Raw genomic sequence first — 24,516 nt, 5'->3', positions numbered from 1 at the left:
CCTTCTTTATAACTCATTCTATCCCTCTCACCCTCTACCTAAAATCCCACCTCCAAGAGTAGAAACAGCAACTTCTGAAGGTCTGACATAACAGGTAGGAAGAGGCAGGAGAGGAACTGGGATATGGAGAAGAGAGGAACTGAATGTTTATGAGTAAGAGATTCTTAGTATTTTGGGAGGGGCTTTAAGAATAGGGCTTGGTTGGAGGAAATAGAGGGGATGGGAGATTCCATGAATAAACTTCAGCAAAATAGTTTTTCTTTTTACCAATTTCCTCTGTATTCAGGTGCACATTCATTGCTACAAGTTCCACACAACTGCTATAATGAGAAACTCCGGAGATCCCAGTACCAAGTGTAATTAGGAAGAAGCATTTGCATCAGTGAAATGGAATAGGGTGTACCTGGCTGATTCCAGACTCAGTTGCTTTGCTCCTTTCTGAGCATATGTTAAGTCTTTCTTTAGCAAAATTCTTTGCTTTGTTAATCTATCATCTTTCAGCTTCTCTGACATGATACACTGCCCCTCCAGACACATGCCTTTGATATATCAGTTCCTACATACGAAATATTCCCCAACGCTATCTTGACTAACTCATCTTCTCATTTTTCTGATCTTCCTTAAGTGTCACTTCCTAAGGGAAACCTCAAACACCCTATTCCACAACAGGTTCCTTCAAGCCTTTATCTCAATTTGTAAATATACATTATGAATTATTTAGTATGGTTATTAATATTTAGTTGAACCAATTGGTCCCAAGCTCAATGAAAGCAGTGCCATTAACTGGTTTTGCTCACCACCGTAACCTCCATCTCTGGTACATACAAATGCTCAACAATTATTTGCTGAATGAGGGAATGAATGAATGAACAACTAAGCAAATGACAAGAATCCAGAAGCCTTGATAAGGTACTAGTTACATGAACTAAGTCGTCTCATGGTGGAACTGTGTGTAAATTTTTTTCTTTGACTGCTGTTAAACTTGTTCGCAAACTCACAAAACAGTTTTAAGAAGATACATTATTTTGAAAATTGGCACAAAGTAAACTGTGAGGCCAAACATGAGCTATTTAATCAGCCAGGAAAAAGGCTGGTTCCTCTTAACAGAAGCATGTTGTCTAGCCTGGGAACTTCAAAATGCCCCACATCATTATACAACTCTCTGCAGTGTCTTTAGCATCTTACTGGAGCAAAGGAACGCACACTTGTCCCCTCAGGGCAAGTCAAAGCACAGAGTACAAGGCATCTTGCAGGCTCCCTCCCTACCTTTGACACATGCTTAGGTGAGAAAAACTCATGCCAAGGGTGACAGGGAAAAAATGGGCATTTATCCAGTGTATTTACTGAGCATCTACTGTGTGCCCCCCAGAAAACCGTTTTAGACTGGTTCTGACAGACCCGCTATGTGGCTTTAGGAATTTCCCCTTCAGAGAGCCTGGGCGTCCAGGTGAGCAAATGAGGCCACCGGCGGCCGACCTCAAAAAGCCGGATGGGGCCTCCCACAGCGATAGAGCATTTCAGAAATCGCCAGAGGCATGAGGCCAGCGACCCCAAACAGACTCGCATACCCCGGCCCGGGCTGAGCAAGCGAGACCTGGGCAGCGGCCCACTGGCAGCCAAGCCAGGCGCAGTCGGGTACCCGCCCTCCGAGGGGCCGCGCTTACCCGTCGGGCGAGTACTCGAGGTTGAAGACGGCACCGTGGGTGCGGGTGCTGAGGTACACCGAGTCGGCAGGATGGATGGAACCATAGAGGTTAGTCATGGTGCGGAAATTGTCCCGGGCCGGGTCCACGAAAAGCCCGCGGCCCAGGCTGCGTTCTCTCAGCCACCCGAAGAGCCGGGTGCCAGGGCCGCCGAGGCCGCGCCGACCCTGGCTCGCGACCCTGCAGTCTGGCCCGGGCCGCCGGCGCGTCGGGGAGGGCGGTAATGGCTCTCCTTTGGGGGAAGCAGCTGAGAACTCCAGTGCTCCTGCTAACCGGAGCTCCCCGGCATGCGAGGCCTGGGGCGGCGAGGGGCCGCCGGAGCGATGAGGGCTCCGGGAGGGCGATGGGGGAATGGCTGCGCCAGCCCCGGGCAGTGGCGGCGCAGGCGGGGAAGGGAGCGGCTCGGCAGTTGACACCTGTCCCCCGTGGGATGCTGGCTCCTCAGTCCCGGCCTCCCGGTCCCCTCCGGGGCTACCAGGCGCGAAGGGAAACATGACTAACGCCCCCGCCCCCCCCTCCCGACTGCTGCCCCGCTGGCAGCCACCTCGGCCCTCCCGCTCCAGCCGCCACTTCCGGCGCGCGGCGGCCTAACCCCGCCGGCTGGGAAACCCGCGCCTCCCTTTGGCCACCATCCGCCGGGGACCGCGAAAGCCGGGACACCGACCGAGGGCGGTCGGGAGCGACTGTGTACACAACAGAAAGCAGAGGGCCGGGGCTGTATGGTGCAATTGGCATCTGGGCACCTAATGCAACAGAGTCATTTTGTAGTTGTCAGCGACCGTTACTGTGTGTCAGGGGATGAGTGGGACTGACTAGTCAATGAGGTTGGGTATGATTATGTACTGTTATCCCGCAGTTTACACTAAGATCAGCGAGGGGAAGAAATGACCATAGTATGTGCAGGTCACGCATAGTAAGTGTTATAGTTTACTGCCTTCTGAACCTGGGAGTCTAAGGGCTCTGATTAACTTATGCACTAAAAAGCCCTGGTCTGTACAGTGCCTGGAAAGTGGAGCCTACTGGTGCCGATATTTGCCCGATTCCCAGCTTCTGCACAGTAGGTCAAAACTTTATCAAGGTCAAAGCCTTCCTCTCTGCAAGACCAGGCATATATCCAGCCAGGAGTCACTGAGGGGAGCTGGAGACCTTAATGAAATCTATCTTACAAGCAACAGAGCCCAGGATCAACCCCGCTTACAACCTCCCAGGCAGGGCATGGAGGACATGACAGATACAAGGCCCTTCACTGCTGTTGAAGATAAATACATAGAACTTTGCATAAAAGGATTAACAAGAACTGGGGTGTTTTTGGGGAAGGGAAGTCTTCAATAAAGTAAAGCTTGAAGTACAAGGAGGGGTAGATAAGGAACTGACAATTCTAAGCCTAGATCAAGAGCTGTGTTGTAGAAGGTTCACATTTGGTGACTGAGGAAAAATCTGGAGGATCTTTGTAGAAAGATCTATCCTGTGAGAATAGACCCAAAGTATATCTGGTGGAAGGAAATGAGATTCAGAGGGCTGAACATTCAGCAGGTGCTCCCAGCAGGAAAGTTAACAGTTACTCAGCTCTCCTGTCCACAAGCTAATCAAAAAAAAGGGCAAGAAGCAAGTGTCCTGAGTTCAGGTAAGATAAGGCAGCCATTCCTCTGGAGATATTCCCCATGTTGCCCACACAGAGCAGAAGGGGTAAAGGTCTGTCATATGATTAACAAATAATCTCCCTTAATGACCCACAATTTCCAGCTGCAACAAATATTTAATAGAGGCCCCTTGCTTGACCTCCAAGTTATGGCCAATGGCTAAAACTTTATGGCCTACAAAACCTTGGCCATGATACATTCACCAATGTTAATTTTTTTAGTAAATAAAACTTAATTTTAAGGGTTCCATATTCTAAGGCATTTAAGATACAGTTCCAATAGAAAAACCCAAGCTCTGCAAGACTTTTGTGCTAGCTCAAGATAATTAGATTTCACAGTTCAGGCAATTCAAAATTAACACATTATATAACCCCAAAACTGAATAAGAACTGTTCACTGACAATTTAAAGAATCTAAAGAAATCAAATGGGAACAAAAACATTTTATAGGTTTACATGTACCTCTAGCAATTAGGTATCACTCTTGAAAAGTTAAGATACCCACAGACTTTAGCCCAAAAGCAGAGGTGTTTGTAATATACCAAACAAATCTTTCAGTAATACCAGTTTTTTTTTATGCTTCTACTTAAAATGCTAAGTGCTCACTTATTCCAAATAATCTTCACTAAAATCTAAAATAAACCTAAGGACTAAAATAAATGACCATGATTTTACAACCAATCAGTGTGTGTGTGTGTGTGTGTGTGTGTGTACACACACACACACACACACACACACACAACTATTGGAAGTTAACTGAGAAAGCACTAAAGACGGAACAACGTTAACTATGCCTGCTCCTATTTACCCACTGCCTTTGAGACTCTTTAAATACAACCATGTTAACAAGGAACTGATTTCAAATCACAGTCTATATAGACCAATTTCTATGTAACACTATTTTTGAAAGCTAAAAAATTTCCAACTTTAAATTCCTGAAATTCACAGATGTCAGTTCATCAAAAATGCCTAAAGCATCCTCTGAACTCCTTTGCTCCTGATGCTCTTTTTAGATAACAACAAAAGTAAACAACTGGCAAAGGTTTCCTGAAACTGGCAAAGGTTTCCCCTAGGCCCAGGTATCACATGTTTCTGGATATCCCCAACACTTAGGATCTATCTCATCAAGCAAGCAGGGAGCATATTTATTTACTCTTTTCCCTGTCCACTGACTAGATGTTTTCAGAAAACTACTTCCCAATTGATGTCTTCTAATGCAACGTGCCTGAAATGTAAACATTGGCCTTTCCATTCAGGCTTTTATACTTTGGGAGCAGCAGGATCACTCTTGATGTCTTTGACATCACTGGTTCTGCCCATCAAATAGAATTCTTTGTTAGGAACAAGACTGACAAAATTAGCAAGGCAGTTGGACATGGCATAAAAAGCTGAAATGGTAGCTATGTCCCAGGCATCTTCTCGGTTGAAGCCATGCACTTCGAGCTTTCTGAAATGGTCATCTGTTATGTCATCAGCTCTGGAAACAGCAAGTGCAAATTCCAGCATTGCCTTTTCCCGAGCAGGGAGGTCAGACTTTCTCCAGTTCACACAGACCTGCAAGAAAACACAGTCAGAAGCAGAATCTCTGTGCATCAAAATGCAGCCAATAAAACACATGGGCATTAATAAAAAAAAATCCAAGGGTAAAGAGGCCATAACAAATTTTCCAGACAGATATCTTGGTCAAGTTCAATGGAATGCAAACCTGGAACTCTGGCTCAGTCCCACCTCTGCCAAGAAGTCTTCTTTACTCTAACTGTAAGAACTTCTTTCTTCACTAAACACCTATAGCATCAAACTCTCAGAACCAGATTCAGACACTCTTAGTACATAAGGACCTCAAATCTTTTCATAGGAGAAAAGTAAAGCTCAGATAATTATCCCTTTAATTCCCTAGGAAGTAGTATTTTTTATTACTACTCCCATTTTATTGGCAAAAGAACTAAAGCTCAGAGAGGTGAAGAGACTTCCCCAAGGTCACACTGCTAGACGAGCAGAGCTCGGATCTGAATCCAAGTGTATTGGATTCCAAAGACTATACTGTTAATAACAGTCATTACCATGCTGAAGCATAATACTACAAACTACTAAACACCTAAAATCAGAAAAATAGTTCAGGGAACCATGGTGTGACAGCACACCATATGGTCACTAGGGAGGCAATGCCTAAGAAACTGATCCTGGGACTAGGCAGAAGGCTCTGAGCAGGGGAAAGAGGATAATGTATCTGTCCTGAAGTTATCTTCAGGATAGCAACAGAGGCTCTCGGTAAACAGTCTGCAAGGTTTCCACTCAGGTAGGGCCAGGAGGGAAGATTGGGGAATGAAGACTGATGACTTTCAACCTCAGGAATAAATGCAGAAAACAGATATTTCTGTCCCCCCCAGCTAAAGGATCAGGAATTTCACTATGGGGATCAGTAGGACATTGTAAGCTTGGTGACAAACCCATGTTCACTATGTCTACCCTCGATCCATTTCTCTGGGAAGAATCAGCATGACCTCCGACACCCAAATGACCCAACTCTGAATGAAACAAGGAGAGGGTAAGCCATTGGCTGGGGGGTTGAGACCCATTTCACAACTAGTCTTGGTGGCAAAGAGTAGATGGAGGCAGTTCCAGAATGGGAGGCAGACAGGCCCAGGCTTGGGGCTCGCAGTAAGAAATAAAACCTACAAAACTGGTTTGGGCCCATTAGGAATAACTTAGTGGATAGACTAAATTTACACTGGAAAATGCAAACAGTATAATGTAACAGAAAGAGTGCAAGCTTTGAAAATGGATTCTACCACATTCTAGTTGTACGCTCCATGTTAAGTTACAGCTCTGAACCTCAAGGATAAAATGGTTATAATAAGCCTCAGCCTAGAGGGGGAGTTGTATGCATTTGACAGAATGCATGTCAAGTATCCAGTACCAGGTCTGGCACAAAGCTGGGGCTCAGTTGACCTCTAGCCCCAAACATCGCATACACACAGAAGCAGGTGGGCCAGTGATGGCAACTGAAAGGGAACTCAAGCAATGGGAAGAGCTAGAGACATGTGTTCTTTGCACCTTACAGTAGTATGTGCCTTTCCCTTTCCTCAGGTCTTAAGAGACCCTGAAACTGGCACAGGGGAGGCGGGCACTAACCTGGTCAGCGAGCACAGGGTTCTTCGAGTAGACCCTGTACTGGGCACTGTGGACAACCACACTGTATGGGCACCTGCTGGCCAGGCTGATCACCACTATGATTAGTTCCTTGTCAGCTTTGCTGAGCTGGCCTGGGGAGGAAAAGGAGAGGAGACCTGTCCACACACCCTGGACAGCAGCTCAGGAAGAACCTCGGAAGGCTCAGCCATATTTTAGCAATAGAGCTGCTCACCCACCTACTCACTCACCCATTCATTTATGCATTCATTCCCAGTCTCTCACTACCAACTATCCTATTTTATTTTCTTCGTGATACTTAAAACTTCCTGCACTCAACTTGTTCTTTTATTTTATTTAGTTATTCATTGTTTTCCTCTCTAGATGCTGTTGGAAAGTCTAGACATTTTTCTGACTTGTTCACCACTATATCCCCAAAGGAATACTTAATATAATATATAGTTGCTCAGAAATTATGTATTGAATGAGTTACTAAATTCAAGAACCATTATCTGAGGCCCATCAGGTACTGGACAATGACTTTTTAAAGACGAGGGAAAAGAAGAGAAGAGACTTCCTAAGCTCAAGAAACCTACTACTTGGGGGTAGGGAGAGGCAGAGAAGGAACGTATCTACTTTGGTATGTGGCACCATTCTGGGAACCTTACATTTGTAATCTCATTTAATCCTCACACCAGCTCTGCTGAGTGGGCATTAATAAAATTTTACTAGTAAGGAAATCAAGGCTTTGCGACATTTAAGTACTTTGTTGAAGTTTCCATTTTTTTATGGCAGAACTCATATTATGAACATGGACTTTGTCTCTTCCCACTAGAATAGAGAAGCTGTAGAAGCTGTAGAAAGATAAGGCAGACAAGCACTCGTATGCCACTGGAAAAGGACAGATGAAGGAGCCTGGGAAAGTTCAGAGAAACAAAAATCCTAGTAAGTGAAGGCAGGTGAGATGGACTTTGAAGGAAAGTTCATATTCACAAAGCACAGAGAGGAGAAAAGGAATCCCAGTAGCAATATAAAGTATGAGCAAAGTTAAAGAGGAGAGATACCTTGAAACCTAATGTTTTGGAGAGTAACAGAACATAAAGAGGGGCTCAGGGAAATGAGGCCGGGAGGACAGTCTGGTGTTAGGCCACGGAGAGTCATTATGATAGACTGTCTCCCAGTACCTGCTCTCCCCTCTTCCTTTAATAATAGAATCCATTAATTTTAGCCGGCACATGGCCATACAGCTTCCCTTGCAGCTAGATGTGATGACGTGATGATGTGACTAAGTTCTCACCAGTGGGATGTAAATGGAGGTGATGTGTGTGACTTCCATGTTGTTATCTTAAAGGGAAGGGATGTGTGCCTGCAAGTGCTCGTCCTTTCTCTTTCTGCTGGTAGCAGTGCTGAGCCAGAATGAGCATATAGACAGAGGCAATCTCAGATAGTAAACAACTTAAACAACTCTACACAGGCCCCTAGCAGCTCACATGGGGACTATTAGGTGAGAGAAAAAAATTATCTTGTTTAAAGCAAGGTATTTTGGGGTCTTGGTAACAGCAGCCTAACCTGAATCCTAAGTAAGAAAGCCATGACTGCCAGGCTGAAGTCCCTGAAATGTATTCAGGGGACCGTAGGGAGCCATCGATGGCTTTTAAGCCCAAAGTAGTAAAGATAAGCTAGAGGTATTACCTAACTTATTTCAGTTCTATACCTATAAACATAATACTTCAGACCTCAGCCTCAGAATCCAGAGAATGTCTCAGCCAACTACAGTCTTTCTGAACTTCCCCTAGCTCCAGTGATTTGGGACTATGTGGGAAAGAACAATATTTTTCCATTTACCTGTTTCTTTGTTGAAGATGATGTTGTAATAAGCAAAGAAGGCTCTGAATTCCAAAGGCCGGTAAGACAACATTTTAAATATATTTGGCAAAAATCCTCTCTGTGGGGGAGGAAACAAAATACATAATTGTAAAATGAAAACAGTAACTGGGAGTCCCGATACGGTCTGCTGAATGCTACATGCAATCTTAGAAAGGCCACAGCCTTGGTGTCAAAGCACAATCCACACATACCTTCACCTTCACCTTTTAGGATATTGTAAGTGTTACTTCTAAAGGTGTATGTGAGTTCTTCTTGGTAAATCATTTTATGAAATTTAGAGAATGTCATAACTAAACCAAATGACACTTCTTGGAATTTAAGGTTTATTGATTTCCTACCTTTTCACAGAAGGTCTAGTGTTAACTCATTTATTTCTAATTAAATTAGTAATAAGCTAATTAAATATTAGCAAAGCATTTTGTAAAGTTTTTTCATACATCCAATATCATTTTTCCTTCTCCACAACTCTGTCAGGTAGGTAAGACAGGTGTCATTACCCCCAGTTTACAGATAAGGAAACTAAGGCCCAAAGAGGTTGAGCGATTTGCCCAAGGCCATATCAAAAATAAGAAGCAGCCTTGGGATTTTGACATTGGGTTTTCAGTATGTTTTCCACAGTGGGACCTTGGGCAGACTTGGTTAATTATTTCCAGAGATTCCACTCCAGCCAATACAGTCACACTGGCTGTGTGATCTCCTGCACAAGTTGAGTGTCTCACCTTATTTTCTATCTCCTCCATGAGTTCTACAATGTCAAAAGGCAGGTCCTTCTTGTAGGGAATGGGGTAACGGCTGATGGGTTTGAACTTTTCTTCCTGCTGAGTCTCATAAAGGCGCAAGTTCAGGGTCACCACAGGCAATTTTTTCCAAAACCTATTTGTCACAAGGCACAGAACAGACTGAAAGGAAACAAAGACAGGTTTGGATGGGCTATAGAAGGAATGGCTTGGGTAGCTAATCTGTATATCTGGGCTTAAAGGAAAGATGGCAAACAGGTTCTACCTCCTACCTAGGCCAACTCCCATTGATTACAAGTCCTCCACCTTGAGCAGTTATGAAAAGCATTCTGGGTTCAACAAGAAAAAATGCTGTAATCAATTAGTAATGTCTGCCAAGGGAAGGGGATATGAGGGCACAGTGGACGAAGTAACCTATTTGTAATACCTGGCTTAAAGCCCAGCTCAGACAGCACCTAATAGCAATAAAACCTCCTAGGGTTGGTTCTTCATGACCATGAGGCTTTTCTGCAGCCCTTTTAAGTATACCAAGTGATTACCAGGATTTCATCATCTGTTGCTAACAACAATTGTAATAACTATTACATGGTAAGTGCCTAATATGTACCAGGTCTTTTACACACACTCACCACCACTCCCAGTAATCCTGCATTTTACAGATATTAAAACTAAGGATCAGATAGGTTACGTCACATTTGAGCCTGGATCCAAATTCAGATCTGTCTGACTCCAAATTCTATGTTCTTCCAACTCTGCAGCCTTCTTTAAAAAAAAACTGGGCAGCCGGTTGGTTCCGTGGTTAGAGCGCGGTGCTCATAACACCAAGGTTGCCGGTTCGAGTCCCACATGGGCCAGTGAGCTGCACCCTCCACAACTGGACTGAAAACAGCAACTTGACTTGGAGCTGAGCTGCACCCTCCACAACTAGATTGAAAACAACGACTTGACATGGAGCTGATGGGTCCTGGAAAAATACACTGTTCCTCAATATTCCCCAGCTAAAAAAAAACATAAAACACTAAAAAGTGTAAGAAACTAGCAATACTATAAATGAAGAGTGGGAAACAAATATAAATCTGAATGGGCAGTCCCTTCATGCCTTTTACTATACAAGTTTCTAAGAGCGATGCAAGAAAATTGAGATGATGCTTTTCTAGATAGCTCAGTCTGGCCAGTGAACCTGACTGTGAAGGGCAGTATAATATAGGGCTGTGTGAAGCCAGACTGCCTGGATCCAATCCTGACTCTGCGCTTACTTGCTATGCGACCAGAGGTGGGTTACTGCTCTGCCCCTCAGCTTCTTCATCTGTAAAGTATGGACAATAATAATACCAAACTTACAGCGCTGTTATGAGGATTTAATGCGTTAATACATATAAAGCTCTTAAAACAAAGCTTTGCACTTATAAATACTATATATTAAATAAAATGTTACAGGTTTAAAATAAGGGCGTGATTAAGTCTACTGGAGTACACTGTGGATCTACCAATTGACATTTGCTTACACATTCACTACTAGTCCACAGAAAAGATCTGAACAGCTCCCCTCCCACCCTCTGGAAACCCTTGATGGGTCCTATCTACTGTAGCAGCTGGCCTGCCTGACATGCACTTGACCTCTGACACCTCTGTGCCAGCACTTACATCTGACAAAAACGGAAGGCCTAGGCTGTGAAATTTTGTAAGTTGTTGTTGTTGTTGTTTTTTTACCTTAGCTTTCCCTACCCACTAGCTAGGCGGTGGCAAGTATCTGAGTAACCAGGCCACAGACTGGCCATGGTCCATGAGGCTACCAAGCCAAAAAAGCTCTGTCCACACAGATTCATACTTTGGGATTTAAATATCACAACTGCATCTCCCTCTGCCGGGACAGCCAGGACACAGCTACCAAGAGGGAATGCAAGTTCAGTACTGCCATAGCTTTGTCAGGAGAAGCTGAATGTGGAAGTTCAAAATGAGGCCTGCTGTCAGCCTAATGATGCAGCAAGAAATAGGACATAGGATTATGTACCTGGCACAGCAAGGAGGTGCCTTGTGTGATTGTGGGTAGACTTTGAGAAAAAACACAGCTACTCCCCCACCGTCCAGTTACACAGGACGCTAAGCTCAAAATAGTGGACTCTTCTGGAAGAGTCACCCCTGAACTTCAAGTACAACTATGGAAGAACAGTACCTAGTAGAGAGGAGATAGTTACCCCCTGAAATAGCTGCAGACAGGTGATCCTATTTGCTCTACAGGACCCCAAGGAGGCTCAGCCCTAGGAAGTACAGACACTACAGATGGTAAAGGGTTGAAAGCAGGTGGAGGAGCCTGCATACAAAATGGCCAGATATCTTGGTCCCTGAGCCCAATGGCCAGGCTGCTATCCCCACTGCCACCCTCAAAACAATGGCTAGTTATTTTCTGAAGACGTGAACTGTAGATAAAAGTGGTTGCCTCTTGGGATAGGGACTAGAGGAACTTTTTTTTTCATCTTCCCAAACTGAAACTCTGTAGCTGTTAAGCAATAACTTCCATTCCCTACTCACCCACGTGGAAGCCACTGTTGTTTTTCCAAAGACTTGTAGACTTTAAAACTATTTACCTACATTACTTACCAATAAATTAGAGTGACTATTTTCAAGGGTGGGAGTCATGTTACTGTTTTCCTCTAACGTTTTTAGCCTAGAGTAAAATTAAACTAAGTAGTCCCTGCAGGGATGTGACATAAAATATTCCTAAAGCTGGACAACTATCCAGCCAAGTTTAAGTTAGTGGGGCTCTTCCTGGTACAGAAACTCATTCACAGACTTTTGTGCAAGGCTTTTGATATCCCAGTCTCTACGTTCCAGGTGTGTGTGCATGCATGTATATAAATTTGTAAGTTTCAACCTGATGTGTCATGCTAGGGTGAGCTATGGAAATACATGAGGGACAGTTAGGTCCAACTTGGGATCAGAAGATATTCCCTGGAGGGGCTGGTGATCCAGCCCAGTGTTGCAGGAGAGGTTCAGAAGGAGGAGGGAGATTGGTTTATTACCTTAAAAGGAATTTTAAGCAAAGTGCATACATGGCATGAAGAATAGCACAGATCAGGGCACATATGTGAGACATTACAAGTGATTTGGTATTACTTAGAGGAAATGAAAGTCAGGGACGAGCAGGATGAGGGTGACAAGGTGAGCAAAGACCAGGGTCACAGAGAATCTGGCTTTTTTTCCCATAGGTGATAAGATGCCCCTGGAGGATTTTCACAGGAGAAAAGCATGGTCAAAGCTGTGTTTATTGTTTTGCAATAATTTTTCATAACAATTATTTACTCCATCAGACTGAACTGTCATCAAGAAGACATCTATTTTGCCCATCTCCACACTATTTTTTTTAATTATGAAAAATTTCAAACAAAATGAGAGAATAGAATTAAAAAACCAACCCATGTGCCCATCACCCAGATTCAATGATTATTAGAATTTTGCCATACTTGATTCATCTATCCTTCTCCTTTTTCTGTGGAAATAGTTCGTTTTATTGTGGTAAAAGAAACATAAAATTTACCATGTTAGGTGTACAGTTCAGTGGCATTAAGTATATTCATAGTGTTGTGGAACCATCACCATCATCCATCTCCAGAATGTTGTTTTTTTTAATCTTCCCAAACTGAAACTCTATCCTTTAAACAATAACTTCCATTCTCCCCTCTGGCAACCACTAATCGACTTTTTGTCTCTAAAGTCTATTCTGGACATTTGATATAAACAGAATCATACAGTATGTGGCCTTTTGTATCTGGTTTCTTTCACTTAGCATACTATTTTCTAGGTCCATCCACGTTGCAGCATGTATCAATACTTTGTTCCTTTTTAGTCTTGAATAACTTCCTATTGTATGGAATTGTTTACCCATTTATCAGCTGATAGACATTTATGTTGTTTTCACTTCTGAGCTATTATGAATAATTCTGCTATGAACATTCATGTGGTTTTTGTGTAGACATAGGTTTTCGATTCTCTTGGGTATATCCTAGGAGTGGATCGCCATGTTATATGGTAACTCTGTATTTAACTTTTTCAGGAACTGTCAAATTGTTTTCCAAAATGGCTGCATCATTTTACACTCCTAGCAGTAATATATGAGGGTTCCAATTTCTCCAAGTCCTCACCAACACTTGTTATTATCTTTTGATTATAGCCATACGAATGGGGATGAAGTGTCTCATTGTGGTTGTACTTTGCATTTCCTGGACTAATGACTTTGAGCAGCTTTTCATGTGCTTATTGGCTATTCATATATTTTCTTTGAAGAAATGTCTCTGATCTACTTGGAGTTAATTTTTGTATATAGTTTGAGAGGGGGGATCCAACTTCATTCTTTTGCATGTGGATATCCAGTTGTCCCAACACCATTTGTTGAAAGATTTTTCTTTCCTCATTGAATTCCCTTGCCAGGCACCTTTGTTGAAAATCAGGTGACCACAAATGTGAGGGTTTACTTCTATATTTTCAATTGATCTACTTTTATCTTTATGCCAGTACTGCACTGCTTTGATTACTGTAAGACTTGAAATCATAAGTGTAAGTCCTCCAACTTCATATATACATATACATGATATATATACACGTGATATATATATCATGTGCCAAAAAAGGGTGCCAAAAAAATGTATACACATTTTAAGAAAGGAAAACTGTATTAAAATTGTAATGCTCAATGTATACCAATAACAAAAGAATACAAGTCATGTTTGACTTCTGCAATTACAAGAGGTGCTCAAAGTGGTTACCATCAGTGTCCAGACACTTCTGATTATGGCGAACTACTGCTTGAGCAACGCTGACCGAAGTGTCCACTTGTATACATTTTTTTGGCACCTCCAGTATTTATATTTATATATATGTGTGTATATATAAACACACACACATACACACACAAATATATGTGTATATATATATAAACACACACACATACTGGTGTATATAAAAGTGTGTGTATACACACACGCTTCAGTCCCTTGAATTTCCATATGAGTTTTAGGATCAGTTTGTCAATTTCTGCAATGAGGATAGTAGGGATTTTGATAGGAATTATTAACAATATTAAATTTTCTGATCCATGAACATGAGGTACCTTTCCAATTGTTTAGCTCCTTAACTTTTTCTAACAATGTTTATAGTCTCTAGAGTTTAAGTTTGGCATTTCTTCTGTTAAATTTATTCCCAACTATTTTATTCTTTTTGATGCTACTTCAAATGGAATGGTTCTCTTAATTTCATTTTTGGTCGTTCATTTCAAGTGTACAGAAATGCAACTGATTTTTGTACATTGTTCGTAAATTTAGCAACCATACGGAACTCATTTTGTTAGTTCTAACGTTTTTTTAAATGAATTCCTCAGGATTTTCTATATATCAGATTGTATCACCTACATATAGAGAATTTTACTTCTTCCATTGCAATCTGGATACCTTTTATTTATTTTTCTTGCCAAATTGCCTGGGATAGAATCTTCAGTACAATGTTGAATGGAAGTGCAGGAAGCAGATTTCCTTGTCTTTTTCCTCTCTTTGGGGAAAAGCTTTGTCTTTTGCCATGAAGTATGATGTTAGCTGTAGGTTTTTTACAGATGCCCTTTTTTAAGTTCCTTTCTAATCCTAGTTTATTACATGTTTTTAATCATGACAGGGTTTTAGACTTTTTCAAATGCTTTTTCCTGCATTTATTGTGATGATAATGTGGTTTTTGTCCTTTATTCTATTGATACGGTATATTACATTAATTGATTTCAGATGTTAAAAGATCTTGCCATCGTGGGACCATTTGGTCTTGGTGTATAATCCTTTATATACGTTGCTGAATTCAGTTTGCTAGTATTGTATTGAGGATTTCTGTGTCTATATTCATAAGGGATATTGATCTGTAGTTTTCTTTTCCTGTGGTATCTTTGGTTTGATATCGGTAATTCTGGCTTCATAGCATGAATTGGAATATGTTCCCTATTCTAATTATTTTAGTTGTTTTTTTGGAAGAGTTTATGAAGAATGGGCATTAATTCTTCAAATGTTTGTCAGAGTTTGTCAGTGAAGCCATCTGGATCTGGTTAGAATCTATCTTATTGATGTTACTGACCAGTTTGTTGATCTTACAACCTCATGAGACCTTGGGCCAGTTATCAATATATTACCACTCAGCTCTAAATTCACCCATCACTGCCTGCTCTGAGAAAATGGATCTGGGCCTTTAAAATATTTTTCCTTTGCTATCTATCATGAAGATAAGCTTTATAGGTAGAAGGCCCGGCAGAGGCATTGCAGGAAGAATAGGTTTTGCTTCCAGGCAGCTTCTCCAGTATCTGCTCCTGTTTTGCTCGGTGGCCAGAAGAACCCAGCAGCCAGACATTTTACCTACCAACCTCTGAGGAAGTTTTGTAACAGGCTTTCAGGAGACACCTCCACAGGAACAGCTTTCCCCAGCATCCTCGAAGTGCCAGCAAGTTCTGGAGGGTGAATTTCTAGCAAGTCCAACTGGCACAGATTACCAGTGACTTCTTGCCACTTAATGAGCCATGGCCATGCCCTCTCCAACAAGGTCTCAGTCAGTCATGCCAAGGGGGAGGGGCTCTTCTTGGGTGCTCTATCGCAGTACTAAGGGTAATAGATGGTTCTTATATCTATTCTTACACTCTGTAAAGCTCTCTTTAATTCTTCATAGACAGAATTCTTTGTGATTAAAAGCATCTGTAGCAAGTAGACACTCATTTGTGCAGTAATAATTATGAGCACTTATGTTCACATCCTTTACTTGAATAAAGATATTAACATTACTTCCATGGAGTCTTTTGCTATTCATTTAATCAGCATGCAGTTAATTTGTAATTTTTAAAAACCAGTGAACTAAAAAATGTTAAAGGTTCACTCAAATAGTACCTCTTTCGGCACACCTATCCTGACCCCTACCGTCCTCCTACACAGAGGTATTGTAACTATTTTATCCTTTGTAATTTTACGGCCGACTCTAATCAGGCCGCTACAGCCACTGTAACGCTCGCTGGGTATTTTCCTGTGAAGACAGTGAACCCCCTCAGGGCAAGAACCATCATCCAGCAAAGGCTCAACTAGTGTTGCAGACTGAAAGGAAAAAAATCGCCTAGCCTCACTAATCAATAAAAAGAAAAGCAACCGTGAGATGCCACTTTTCCAACTCCTTAAGTAGAAAGATAACTAAAGAGGATACTCGTGAGGAAACGAGTAGTTTCTGAGGAAAGAGTCTAGAAGGCCGTGTTCCGGTCCAACCTTTTTCTGAAGGGCAATCTGGTAGTTTCCTGAAGAAAATACTCAGAAATGAGGAGGTGTACTCCAGAGAGAGTCGAGAATTGCACGGACTCCCAGCCAGCAAGCCCCCACACAGGGCAGATCCACCAGGAAGCCCCCATGCGCGGGCTGAGGGCGGGGCGTGGTCTCGACTCCGGAAGTGCGCCTGCGACTGCATTCCTCAATTACTGCGGTCACTTTCACACCCCGAAAAGGTAATACACACAGTTCGGAAATGCAAACTTCATAACTGCAACCCCCTGGGACCCTGGGACCAGACCGCGGGTGGCCGAAGCCCACCTGGTCTCCCCACCCGGTCTCCACGCCCTCGCTCACGATCTTGGCTTCCCACCTCGCATCCCCAGAAACCTGCACATCAACCCCGGTGGTGCTCTCACTTACCAGAGGCCGCAAGACGCCCAGGTTGCGAAGCACAGGCATCGCGGCACGCGAAGCAGAAGCCAGGCTGCCTTCCCCGCACGCGTTCAGCCCTCTGTCCTGCCCCTCCGGGTGTGTCGGGAAAGGTTTGGGCGTGGTCCTGATGACCTGCCCCTCGGGACCGGAACTTCCGGTCTTCAGGGAAAAGACTTACTATTGGCCTCTGGTTTCATCTGTTGACTTGGGAGAGAGCTGGATGGATACCTGTGTGCCGCCCCTACAGGGAAGTGGACTTGATGGCGCTCCTTTGATAGGTTGGGGCAGTTTCTTCCAGAGTCTCTTCCACTGATGTGGGGTGCTTGACGGATAATCCCGGGATCACTTCCCCATCTCCCTTTCTGCCTAGCCCTGATCCTAAGTCATTGAGCACCTTTCGGGCACCGTCTTGGGCCAGCCACACTCGAAGCAGTTTTGGTCACTGATACCTACCGGTTCCAGGCCCTCTGGAGCTGGGTTGGAGTGGGAAGGAGAGAAAGAATTTACACCACCCCTTCTGCCAGGGTAAGTGACCAAGAACAGTTCTTAAAATTTGCAAAACAACAAAAGTTACATTTCAGTTGAGTTCTTATTGAGTTGGCTCACCAATATCTTGCCAGATTTGGGGGGCATGTTATAGATGGTCTGTCTTAAACATCCTAAAAATCTAAAAATTTGCGTTGGAAGCAGATGCCTCAAAAAGATGAGCAGAGGCAAGCGACTCCCCAAGAGTTTTCACCCCTGCTGGGAATCTGATGAAGTTCTAATTGGAGGTGCCAGTTGACAGGAAATGGTGATTTCAAGTAAGAGCTCTAAAAGTCAGAAGAGCAGACCTGAAGTGCTATGGATTTGGAATTCATCTATTTCTACATGGGCAACTAAAGTGTGCTCCCGGGAAAGGAGAAGCAAGGACTCAACTGCAGTTACTGATTTTCCCAGGCCATGTAAGGGTAGCTAAATTATGTGGAAATGTGCATGTGATATGTTTATATTTGCAGGAAAAAAAGTGTAGGGAGAAATACATACCAAAATGTTAACATCCACTCATTCATCAGGTATTACCTATTTTGAGCCAAACCCTGGGCTACAAAGAATGAGAAGTAGATGACAGTCTAGCAAGGGAGACAAATGGGTGCAATCCTAGTATGTTTTATTTTTCTTATTTTCTTTTTATTCTTCTCTGTTTTCCGTAGTGTGAATAGATATCTTCTCTAGCAACAACAGAAAAGGTTTTACTTTGGAAAAGAAAGATACTTTTTCCTTCTGTGGGCGGAGTCGGAAGGAAGTGCCAACTCCGGAAGCCACTCTAGTCGGTTCCCAAAGTTCCGTCGGAACCCTAAGTGGGAGCGTTTTGTATCCAGCGTGCGACCCGGAAGTAGAGGCTCTGCGCTCAACTCAAGCTGCGTGTTTCTTGTACTGACCTGCAGACTGCAGGGTAGGCGGCCGGCTAGAGACACAGCAGCTACCTTGGGGGGACCCGCCGGCCCACAGGGATCAGGCTTCACAGACACAGATTCAAGTCCAGCAGACCGCTACTACCGAAAACGGAAAGCCTCGGGCGGGCTGCGATTGGACGCGGTGCCAGAAGCAGAAGCCGGAAACTGTTTGGTGGCGCCCGGGATGGCTGAGGCGGCGGCCCCGGCGGCCGAGTCCCTTGGGGGTGGCAGAGCGCGGGCGGCGCGCACTGTGCTAGGTCAGGTGGTGCTCCCGGGTGAGGAGCTTCTGCTGCCGCAGCAGGAGGATGCAGAAGGTCCGGGAGGTACAGGGGAGCAACCGCTGCTCCTAAATGCCGGGGCGCGCTCTCGGGTGCGCGTGGTGTGCGGTCCTGGCTTGCGACGCTGTGGCGACCGCCTGCTGGTCACCAAGTGTGGCCGCCTCCGACACAAGGAGCCCAGCGGCGGTGGCGGCGGCGGCGTTTACTGGGTGGACTCGCAGCAGAAACGGGTGAGTTGGACTCCGGAGCAGTGGTACGGCCATGAGAGTGGTATCCTCACTCTGGGAAGGCTTCTCCGAAGAGCCAGGGAAGGGGCGCTGGGGCCCTCCTGTATTAAGGCTAGCCTAGGGCCAACCGTGTCTGGGTCCATCTCTGCGTCTCCTATAGAGCGACTGAACAACTGGTACGTGGCCCTAGAAGGGCGACCGGGAGGGAAAGGAGTCTGGAAATGTTGGCATACAAGGGATAAGGACTGTGAGACATGGTCATAGTCTTCAAAATCCCAAAAGTCAGGGAGAACCAAGCTTATCATTAGGGAGTCCCAAAATGTAGAACTAGGGTCAATGAGGATATCACAGGGAGTTGTTTCTCTTAGAATAAGGAAGAATTTCATATAGGAAAATTTGTCTAACAATGAAATGGTATTTCTTGGTTGTGAAGACCCCCTTTGCCACTGGACTTATGTGCAGACAGAAGCTAGGGGCTTCGTGATAAGGATACTGAAGAGGTATGGGATACCTGCTCAAGTGAACAGACTATTAAAAGCTGTAAACTTGAGAGTTATATGATGTGTTTGTTTTTCTTTTACTGAAAGTGGCATATGATCAAGTTTGTTTTAAGATTTGTATTAATTTGTAAACCAGGATTTCAAAATATTTTCTAAATATCTCTAGTGACAAACATAATAAAGTAACCACTAAGGATTTGCTGAAGATATCTTCAAAGATATCTTGAAAATGATTGTCATTTATGGTTGTTCTCTCATTCTGATTTCTTTTGTAGTATGTTCCAGTGAAAGGAGACCATGTAATTGGCATAGTGACAGCTAAATCTGGAGATACATTCAAAGTTGATGTTGGAGGGAGTGAGCCAGCTTCATTGTCTTACTTGGCATTTGAAGGTGCAACTAAAAGAAACAGACCAAATGTGCAGGTAAAGATAGCAACCTTTGGTTTCAAAAGAAGAAAAGCATCCACATATCCAGAAGCCTACCTGAATTGTCTCCAAAACATGACCTTTTCCCCCAATTATATAGGATGATCTTCGAGCATCTGTGATCACTCCATGCGCCAAGAGTTCCTTTTGATGCTCCGGCTCTGGGCCCAGAGCCACATACTTATATTACATTTGCTACATTGGGGGTTGTTTCATCTCAACTATGTTGAAAGGTTATATCTTTTCTCTCTGTTATCTGTTATGTCCATATCTACTGGACATAGAAGTAAGCAAGCCATGGGTTTAGCAAGGAAGGAGGGATAAATGGTGCAAATCGCCTTATCCGCCATCCATCCATCCTGACTGAGGTCCTGGGACTGTCATCTCACAACTTCAGTCACATCACTGTTTCCCAAGAATCTTCCTGGATTTGACAGAGGAGTAGTCGTGTTTCCTCAAGTTTTCTGTTTGGGCTTTTCAGGTAACATAGTCACATTTCCTATACAACCAAACCAGAATTTTGGTTTCTTTGCCCCTTCTCACCTTACATATATCTTTTGTTGCTTAATCCTATTGATCCTATTTGATGCTATCTCTAAGTCCACCCCTGCATCTCCATTTTGCAAGTTCAGGCCTTAGGTACCTCTTGATTGGAGTTGGTCAGTTACCTCCTCATTAACATCCCTGCCTGTACTCGTTGCCCTTCCGTCCAGGATTTTGAGAGGTGAGCGCTGAGAGCCTCACACACTCTGTAGGCTTTCTTCAAAGCGTACAGATTTCCTTGGCATTATACTCTCAAGTCTTCCCTCATCCATGATTGTATCTTCATACAGCTGTGCTTGAACCACATCAAACTATGTAAGAGCACTACTGAACTCATAATTTCCTGCCCATGTACATTTGCTTAGGCTGTTCTCTGTCTGCATTGTTTTGTCCCCTTTTCAGCCTGTGGAAACGCAAACTCATCTTTTAAGACCCAGGAAAACACCAACACTTCTGTAAAACCATCTGTAATCTTCAGTCACGTTTTCTTATAACTTTGCTGTAGCACTTACTGCATTCAGCCTTTGATGACGTTTGTTGTTTATATGTACATCTCCACTGCCCTCCAAAACCAAACGCTTCTGAAAGGCAGAGAATGTTTTGTTCCTTTCTAGTTCCTATAGTCACCAACAAATAGTAGGTACTAACAGAACAAGTTCATTCTCAATTTTCCTGTTTCATCATTTTGAAGTTCAAATCGGGGGTTTTCAAGTAAATCTTGCATGGAGAAGTGTCAGTGTATTACCATGTTCCATTTTGCTTTGAATAATACACATGCCCGTAACTTTTCTGTCAATCTTCTGTAATTCCCGAGAGCAGTGCTAGTAGAACTTTCTGTGATGACGCTCATGTTTTACATCCACACTGATTAGTATGGGTGCCCCTAGCCATAAGAGTCTGTTGAGCCCTTGAAATGTGGCTAATGCAACTAAGGAAATGAATTTTAAGTGTTTGATTTGAATTAACTTAAAAGCAAGTGTAAATAACTACATGTGGGTAACAGCTACCAGATTGGACAGTGTAACCCTAGTATGTTTCCTGGCTTTGAGATGGCTCCCAGTCTGGGGATTTACTGGTGGGTGAAGTGGGAGGGTACATGTGTTAATGTTGCCTTCTTTTAAGACCCAACTCCAGAGTGACTCTGGGAATTCTGGAGTGTAGTCAGTCCCTTAGCCACAGAACTGTAGGTGATTGGCATTGCTGCCTGTGGGAAAGAACCAGTAGTAGCACCTATAAAATGACTTGCTCAGAGGAAATAAACTTTTCAATTATTGTAGGTTGGAGATCTCATCTATGGACAATTTGTGGTTGCTAATAAAGATATGGAACCAGAGATGGTCTGTATTGACAGCTGTGGACGAGCCAACGGAATGGGTGTGATTGGACAGGATGGTCTGCTTTTTAAAGTGACTTTGGGCTTAATTAGAAAGTAAGTCCTGATGCCTTCTGGTTTGCATGGTTTTGTGGGGGGAGAAGGGGAACAGGACTTTATTGGGGACAGTGTGTACTTCTAGGACTTTTTCCAAGTTAAGTTGTTATTCTTTCAGTCTTAGTTGTGGAGGGCACAGCTCAGCTCCAGGTCCAGTTGCCGTTGTTAGTTGCAGGGGGCGGAGCCCACCATCCCTTGCAGGAGTCAAACTGGCAACCTTGTGGTTGAGAGCCCACTGGCCCATGTGGGAATCAAACAAGCAACCTTTGGCATTAGGAGCACGGAGCTCCGACTGCCTGAGCCAGTGGGCTGGCCGGTTTGCATGTTTTTTATAATTAATTACACTGTCTTGAAAAGCTGTTATTTACGATTTGGGTTCTCTGTAACGTCTGAATCTCCTCAGAGTTAAAAAATCAGTATTCATTTTAGCACAGTTGTAAACTCATGCATTTAGTCCCAACCTCTTAATTCAAATACAAATTCAAATGTACTTGGCAGTGTAGTTTGTGTTGACATGGAGTCTTCTCTTTCAGAAGGTCTGCGGTTCCTTACAGCCAATATACTCAGCCCAAATGTAAAAACTGGCCTTTCCCCCTTCTAAGTCACTTGAATACAAATGCAATTTACAATTGTACAAAATCACCAAATTTCTCTAATAATGGGAACCAGTACAGCTAGGCTGATGTGATCCTCAGCTTATGTAGCTATTCACAGAAAGCTCCTGCTGTTCTGTCCTGGTAGATTTAATAGTTCCCAGAGGCAGATTTTGTTAAGTGTTTAGTAGACCTTTACTTACCCAAAGCTGTGTCCTATTACAGGGCTTTACTTCTAGATCCTGAAGTTCAGCACTATCTTGCATGCCTCTCTTTGCTACTTATTCTGCAGATTTGGAGAAATAGTTCAGGACGTTAGAGAAGCATGTTAACCAAGTAGCACCCTTGCGGTTTGAAAAAGTTAATGCTTCTCTCCAAGTAGTTAATTTAATTCCAGACTTACACTGTCAGGAAAATAAGTTTAAAGTGTTCTTATAGCACTTTCAGAAGCTATGATTCTAAAGCCTAGAATTAAGGTGCTCTGACAATGTAGGGGAAGAACGGTACACATTTTTGGTGAAGTTGGTGACACAGGGAGTTTGATTTCTTTGTAGATAGCTCACTGTTGTGACCTCTAGTATACTGGTAAGTATAAAGCTTCCTGGAAGAAAGGGGGCAACAAATATTGTCATATACTTTGTTCTTGGCTTGATGTTGGTGGGACTTTGAGTAACTATGGAGAACTGCCTAGAAAAAGAGTCCCCTCCTAAAGGAGTCAGGTCTCACCCTGTCACTTTATTAAATTTCATTTCCTTTCCTCTTCTCACCAGGCTGCTAGCTCCAGATTGTGAAATCCTACAGGAAGTGGGAAAACTCTACCCACTGGAGATAGTATTTGGAATGAATGGAAGAATATGGGTTAAAGCAAAAACCATTCAGCAGACCTTAATTTTGGCAAACATTTTAGAAGCTTGTGAACACATGACAACAGATCAAAGAAAACAAATCTTCTCTAGATTGGCAGAAAGTTGATATATGTGGACTTTTTTATGGGTCAGTTGAGCCAAGAGACTATGGATTTCCTGGGGAAAATTTTTTTCAGGTGAACCTCTCCCCATTAAATCTTCAGAAGACAAACGTAAATGTCTTATGAGTCTTAAAATATTTTTATAAAAATGTCACTGATTGCCACCCATGTTCTTGTGGGTGAGAAAAATCATTATAAAATAATGGTGTGGTTTTTTAGTTCTTTACAATAAAGTTTACTAAAAGTTAGTATTATGGTATATTTCATATTAAGTCCCTTAGTTTTTGCTAGAATGCAGCTTCTAGAATAAATTGGAAGTGAGCATTAAAATAACAATTATTTGCTGGTAACAATAAAACATGTTAACCAAAGGAAATGTAGAATACATAAAAAGTATAAAGAAGCAAACAAAAACCACCTGTAATCCTATTATTCAGCGGTGAGTATGTAATAGTTAATGGTTATTGATGTATCAAGTATTGTTCCAAGTATTTTGCTTGGATTAACTCATTTATTCTTAGTAACTGCAAAAGACATTTATTCTCCTAGTGGAAGAAACTGAGGCACAGACTTTAACTTGGCCTACATTCTCAACCAATTATATGTGAATGCATGTTTTTCAAATTAGAATTACAGGATTATACTTTATATACTATGTAATAGACTTTGTCCACTTCAAACAACATTTAATATATTTCTTTCATGTTTGCTATTAAAAATTTAGTAGTTGTATATTTCATTTTCATGTTATAATATATTTTGGATATGTCCGGTGTTTTGTTCTATAAATAACACTGATGAGGATCTCTGAATCCCAAGTCTTATTTTACTAAGATCATTTCCTAGAAGCCAAACAAAAAAACTACTTGCCTAGGTTTTGAAAAAATTGGGGAGGTTTGTGATGGAGTTGGAGAGGAATTTGGTATTTGGCATTTTAAGCAAAGTCTTTAGAGGTGGAAACGAAGCCTGCCCGGTGATGCAGGTCAGAGGTTCTGGGCTCACAGAGCTCCCTGAGAACAAAAGAGTCACAGGCCCCTGCAGTCTATTCATAGCACCTCCCTTTTGGATGGCATTATAGAACTCATTCAGTATGTTGATAAAAAACAAGGAATATTATGTGTTCCTAAAGATGTTTCCTGAAGACTGGGCTGTTTTGAAGTAAAAAAAGACATTGATGTAATTTCTCAAGTGATCATAGCTCCCGAAGGATTAGATTGTGACTAACCCAAACTGGTCAGAGTAACTGAAACAACGGTATCGAACTAGGACACGAAAAAAGGAAGCGCTGAGATTTGTGTAATGGGAGGTTCTCTAACATGCTTG

The 24,516-nt window shown here is 42.9% G+C and overlaps 3 protein-coding genes across 4 annotated transcripts in view; 1 reads left to right on the top strand and 2 right to left on the bottom strand.

Moving 5' to 3' along the window:
• The window catches only part of DCAF10 (DDB1 and CUL4 associated factor 10), a 41,150-nt gene extending 38,862 nt beyond the window's left edge, over positions 1 to 2,288 (bottom strand). Inside the window, exon 1 of the mRNA XM_019729144.2 lies at positions 1,665 to 2,288. Within this exon, the coding sequence (XP_019584703.2) occupies positions 1,665 to 2,197 (533 nt within the window). The 5' untranslated portion in view covers positions 2,198 to 2,288. The remainder of the gene's footprint in view (positions 1 to 1,664) is intronic.
• On the top strand, positions 1,654 to 23,997 carry EXOSC3 (exosome component 3). Of its 2 annotated transcripts, none has more exons than XM_074330740.1 (5): positions 1,654 to 1,753; positions 17,986 to 18,736; positions 19,509 to 19,658; positions 21,482 to 21,633; positions 22,997 to 23,997. In XM_074330740.1, the coding sequence occupies exons 2-5, from the start codon at positions 18,413 to 18,415 to the stop codon at positions 23,196 to 23,198; spliced, it is 828 nt and encodes a 275-aa protein (XP_074186841.1). In that variant the 5' UTR covers positions 1,654 to 1,753; positions 17,986 to 18,412; the 3' UTR covers positions 23,199 to 23,997. The 2 variants fall into 2 exon arrangements, with proteins under 2 accessions (XP_074186841.1, XP_019584711.2); XM_019729152.2 differs by lacking the exon at positions 1,654 to 1,753 and adding an exon at positions 16,924 to 17,317.
• Positions 2,409 to 16,937, bottom strand: LOC109446079 (uncharacterized). Its single transcript, XM_019729151.2, has 5 exons — positions 16,781 to 16,937; positions 9,078 to 9,257; positions 8,317 to 8,416; positions 6,475 to 6,605; positions 2,409 to 4,896 (listed from the first exon to the last, which is right to left on the bottom strand). The coding sequence occupies exons 1-5, from the start codon at positions 16,817 to 16,819 to the stop codon at positions 4,603 to 4,605; spliced, it is 744 nt and encodes a 247-aa protein (XP_019584710.1). The 5' UTR covers positions 16,820 to 16,937; the 3' UTR covers positions 2,409 to 4,602.
• Positions 23,998 to 24,516: the final 519 nt, after the last annotated feature.

Source organism: Rhinolophus sinicus, linkage group LG04 (assembly GCF_036562045.2).
Source record: "Rhinolophus sinicus isolate RSC01 linkage group LG04, ASM3656204v1, whole genome shotgun sequence".
Lineage (NCBI taxonomy): Eukaryota > Metazoa > Chordata > Mammalia > Chiroptera > Rhinolophidae > Rhinolophus > Rhinolophus sinicus.
The sequence above is the reverse complement of the archived record's forward strand: the minus strand, read 5'-3'. Positions and strand labels throughout refer to the sequence as shown.